The sequence below is a fragment of the Engraulis encrasicolus genome, chromosome 15 (assembly GCF_034702125.1).
Source record: "Engraulis encrasicolus isolate BLACKSEA-1 chromosome 15, IST_EnEncr_1.0, whole genome shotgun sequence".
NCBI lineage: Eukaryota > Metazoa > Chordata > Actinopteri > Clupeiformes > Engraulidae > Engraulis > Engraulis encrasicolus.
The window spans coordinates 19,961,045-19,966,444 of record NC_085871.1 but is presented as its reverse complement, the minus strand read 5'-3'; the positions used below and the strand labels follow the sequence as shown (position 1 = coordinate 19,966,444).

Sequence of the window (5,400 nt, the reverse complement as noted above, 5' to 3'; positions counted from 1 at the left end):
CACACGCCGTAAATGCGGCAAAACAATGAGTAAAGTATGACATTGGCGCATGGAGAAACTATAGGCCTACATTTCAGCCATTTATGTTTTGAGAAATTACATAAGATTTTACCCATGAAATGTATAGTAGTACATTGCCATTTATATTTTTTAAAAATGCGATAGGGCCTACAGTGAATCATTTGTGTTTGCGACACACTTTTCATTTGTCCCTCTTGCAGGGGTCTATGCAATGGAAAAAATAAAACAAAGCACAGATAAGAATTTAGGAGCACTGTGAAATCCCAACTGTCCCTTCTCTAAAGGTTCGTTATTGCTCCCAAATCCAAGTTAACTACAACAATTTGACTAGGCTTTTGATCCCTCTGTCTTTCAAGCACTCGTGGTTTTCTCTATAGGATGTATTTACTCCAGGAGGAAAATGCGAAGGAAATCGTTTATCAAATTGTTTTTAAAAAAACGGAAATCGTTTAAAAAAAAAAAAAAGTTTAAGAAATATATATATATTTTTTTTTTTTACATTTTCGGAAACTATGGCGGTGCGCCATAGTTTCTTCAATGTATGGGAAACACTGATGTGTGTAAATAAATGAAGCTACAATGACTGAATTAGTAAGTAACAAACAAACAACACATCAGTTTAGCACTCACGGCACAATGCCTGCAGTCTGACTACTGTACTGTAGCCTTGTAGCTACAGTATGTAGCCAAATGTGGCTAACGAAATGAGACCTCGTGCACATATGTATAACATCAACAGTGGTTAGCGACCAGAACCAACGGGCGCCGTTGCTGAACTATAATCTGCCCATAACCTGTCAGTAAAGCAACATTTATTCTGCTTTTCTTTTGCGAAGAACAGTGAAACAAGAGAGGGAAATGGCGAATTTGTTGCGAAACTGTGCCCAGACCAAAACCATCCCTCTCCCTAACCTGTCACATGCAGTCAACATGCAAAGGTGTATAGTGCAAAAAACGAGATAGACAGTTGTAGTTAGCGCATCATCTTACTTAATTTGATGATGCCATGTTGCACACACGCACACACACACACACACACACACACACACACACACACACACACACACACACACACACACACACACACACACACACACACACACACACACACACACACACACACACACACACACACTTGCAAAAGTACTGTAGAATTTTCTCACACAATTTTCCCACAAAGAGCGCTTTCAATTTCACACCTCATGTACTCCACATTTGTGCTTCATGAAATCATTAATACTGCTGGTGGTGGACATCGTGTATGTGATTTCCTCTACTTTTCTCTCTCTCTCCCTCCCTCCATCTCTCATCATTTTATGTTTCTCTTTCTCTTACTTCATTCATCTAATCATTTCCCCCAATTTTCCCTCTCATCAAGTTTCACATTTTTACTATTTTTTTCTGTCACTCCATCCACCTATTTTTTTCTCTTTTTCTCTTCTCATATTTCCTCATGGCCTCTACACATATGTTCCCTCTTAATCACTCCATCCTTCCCTCCACTTTCTATGTCCAACTCTCTCTCTCCCTCTCTCTCTCATTTCCCGGCATTTTCAGATAACTTTCCCCATCCGCGCTTTCTGACCCCCCCTCCCCCCGGTTTTGTACAATGTCTTCGTCTTCACTGCTTATAGCCATAATGAGGTTTTTTGTTCTATGCCTTGATGTTGTAATGTTTGCAATGTGGAGCTATGGAATCTTTTTCTCCTCATCCTTACCCAATGTTGTCTAACACTTGTCTAAAACCAAGATTTGTGAAGGTGGATGCGCGCAGTGCGCAGTCGTCCCAGGTGTACTAAACTTTGTATTAGTTTTTGCTGCTACTAAGTATTGTACCCGAAACACAATTTCGTTGCCTTTTTGACAATGACAATAAACTCTTGATTGATTGATCCTCTCCCTCTATCTATCTATCTCTCTCTCTGTCTCTGTCTCTGTCTCTCTCTCTCTCTCTCTCTCTTCCCACTCTCTCACTACCTCTACTGATTCTCAAAGTCAGTTATCATGTACTCTATGTTCCACATTCAGTGTTACTCAGTAATTTTCCATGGCCTCTCCACATAGATGTGGCTGGTAGAATCTTTCATCTTGAACACATTTCAGTAGTCTCTCTACCTGTACTTGTACATCCACAGCCCCTTGCTTTCGCTCTCTCCCTCTTTCCCTCCACACGTCACTCACCTCTTTTCCCTCTGTCTCTTTCACACACAGTGCCACTTGGTGCACATTTCACTCACTTGCTCTTTCTCTCTTTCTTTTTGTTTGTCCTGTAATCACTATCTCTCCTTTTCTGTGTAGCTCTTTGACTTGGTATTTCTATTACTGCACATGATACACAGTATTATGGCTTACAGAAAAGTACACGCAGTTGTATTTAAAATGTCTGTCCCCTCTCTCTCTCTTCATCGTCATCCTCTCCCAATCATCCTCTCTGCCTCTCTCTCTTGTTCTTTGGCTTTTTTTCATACTTTCTCCCCTCACTCTCTCACTCCGGCTTCTCTCTCTCTCTCTCTCTCTCTCTCTCTCTCTCTCTCTCTCTCTCTCTCTCTCTCTCTCTCTCTCACTCTGGCTTCTCTCGTTCTCTGTCATTTCCCTTCTTTCGCTGATCTCTATGTCCTTCCTCATCCTCCTCTCTCTCTCTCTCTCTCTCTCTCTCTCTCTCTCTCTCTCTCCCTCTCTCTCTCTCTCTCTCTCTCTCTCTCTCTCTCTCTCTCTCTCTCTCTCTCTCTCTCTCTCTCTCTCTCTCTCTCTCTCTCTCTCTCTCTCTCCCTGTAGTCGGTGCACATTGGCAGCCCCAGTCTGCAGCCTCCTAAGCCAGAGAAGCAGTTCCTCATCTCCCCCCCGGCGTCTCCTCCAGTGGGATGGCAGCAGACTCCTGACGCCCAGCCTCTCATCAACTACGACCTGCTCTCCGCTGTCTCCAAACTGGGTCCAGGTATGGTAGAGAGAGAGAGAGAGAGAGAGAGAGAGAGAGAGAGAGAGAGAGAGAGAGAGAGAGAGAGAGAGAGATCCTGATGCCCAGCCCCTCATCAAATATGACCTGCGTTGAGTCAGTGAGTGAGTGAGTGAGTGAGTGAGTGAGTGAGTGAGTGAGTGAGTGAGTGAGTGAGTGAGTGTGTGTGTGTGTGCGTGTGTTATATATACCTTGACCCCTGATGTCCAGCTCTTCATATGCTATGACCTGCCCTGCACCTGCTCTGGGGACAGGTATGGTGGGTGAGTGGTAGTGTGTGCATGTTTGTGTGCATTTGCGTGCTATGAGAGAGAGAGAGATAGAGAGAGAGAGAAAGAGAGAAAGAGACAGAGAGAGAGAGAAAGAGAGAGATTGAGAGAGAATTGTGTAAGTACAGCACGCACGAGGCCACCACACCTGCTAAGTGCACAAACCTCTGCGAGGCCTTTTAGCACAATAACACCAATAACAAATAGAGTGCTTCATTTGACACAATCTCTCTCCCTTTCTCAACCCCCTCTGTACACACACACACACACACACGCACACACGCACACACACACACACACACACACACACACACACACACACACACACACACACACACACACACACACACACACACACACAATGTAGCCTACATGACTTTCACAGCATGTACAACATGGATTAACACAGCTCGACATTTACATTCACACATGTTCCCACCGGTGCAAAAATAGGCCCACCGTCTCACGTTGCTGCTCTCCCCCTGTTCCCCTGTTCTGCCCCCCCACCCTGTATCTCTCTCATCTGAAGAAAATGTTTGCCTTTTTTTCCAGAAGAGTTGGCAATCTTTCAATTCAGTATTCATATTCTCACGTTGCTCTTTCTGTTTTTTTTTCTTTCTCGCCCTCTTCTCATCTCCCTCCCTCTCTCTCTGTCTCTCCTTTTTTGCTTTCTCGCCCTCTTCACTTCTCTTCTCCTCTTCTCTCTGTCTCTCTCTCTCTCTCTCCAGGGGAGAAGTACGAGCTCCATACGGGCACCCCCACCACCCCCAGCGTGATCGTGCACGTGTGCGAGGGGGGCGACAGCTCCGAGGGCGAGGGGGACGCGGGCGACGCGGCAGCGGAGGCAGGCAAACGCCCGCGCCCCAAAATCATCCAGACCCGCCGTCCAGACTACACCCCCACCGTCACAGAGTGAGCACACTCCACAGCCGGAGCGCAGAGTCCAGGCATCCATTTTTTTCTTTTTTTTTGTGTTGGGGGACAAACACCAACAGCAGCATCGACAGCTGTGGTGGCAGTTGAGTTGGGGGGACAGCTGCTGTGTTTTGTCATCCCTAACAGCAGAGGGTGCTGAAGTGCGAGAAGCGGTGTTCACTAACACACACGTCACAGCAACGACGCCTGCCTGCAGCACCTCATCTCAATTGATTTATTTTCCCTCTCTTTGCTCCATTGCCCTCTAGAGTACACAGAGGAGGGAGGACATACATCGCGTATGCGATATGGTCAGAACATGTCACAGCATAACTGTTTATTGTTTTTGTTTTTGTTTTTTTTAAACCCACCGAAGATGTTTGTCATTTTCTTGTGTATGTTCTGTTTGTTTTTCAGGACAACAGTGAGAGGGTGGGAGTGGGTAGTTTGCTGACTTTTGATGGCTGTCAGTTTTGAGGCGGTTGGGTGGCAGGGTAACAGTGTCAAAGCCTCTCTTCTACGTATGCTCATAAACAGCTCTGTACCCTGACAAGTGAAGGGGCTGTGGTGTAAAATACTATGTCTTTGTGTTCAGTGGATGATTGTCCTTTGCAATGTACGGCCTCTTGTGGTTTTGGTCAGAGGCTTGCTGTATTTACCACTATGGTCTTTGTTGTTGTCTGTAATATAAAAAAGGAGAATAAGATAAAGAAGAAGAATATAACTTAAACAAACGGGAAAAAAGTTTTATCATCTCTGACTCAACGTAGCTCTGTGTTGTCGTCTCCGGAAAAAAAACAAAAACAACATGGGGCGTGTGTGTGAGTGGTTTTGTCTTGTCGAGATCACTGCAGACGTGTGAGTGTGAGTCTAAAAAAGCATGGTGCACTTTAAGAGGGAAGCCTTAACCTATACTTTGCTACTTAGACAGCTCGATATAGCTAGACCTGCGCACAAATTAGCCTAGATAAGAGACGAGTAGGATAGAGTAGGTGACTCTCCGAGAAGACCATACCAAACCTGGCAGGAGCTTCTATAGTATACTTGACAATGACGACGACGACGACGATGTGTTCATTTACACCAAGAGGATTTCATTTTAAATAATAACATAAATAGCCTATGCGGCAAGAACAGCATTATGTAGCTCTTTTTTTTTGATGTGCTAGACAAATCTCCATTTTGAATAACGGTATCTTGCTTGTAAGCTTATGGGTTTTGACCTAAATAAAATAAATCTAC

The 5,400-nt window shown here is 44.6% G+C and overlaps 1 protein-coding gene across 2 annotated transcripts in view; it reads left to right on the top strand.

Moving 5' to 3' along the window:
* The window catches only part of LOC134463874 (calcipressin-1-like), a 22,672-nt gene extending 17,272 nt beyond the window's left edge, over positions 1 to 5,400 (top strand). For both annotated transcript variants that reach the window (XM_063217200.1, XM_063217201.1), the window contains exons 3-4: positions 2,797 to 2,956; positions 3,972 to 5,400. In XM_063217200.1, the coding sequence (XP_063073270.1) occupies positions 2,797 to 2,956; positions 3,972 to 4,159 (348 nt within the window). In that variant the 3' untranslated portion in view covers positions 4,160 to 5,400. The remainder of the gene's footprint in view (positions 1 to 2,796; positions 2,957 to 3,971) is intronic.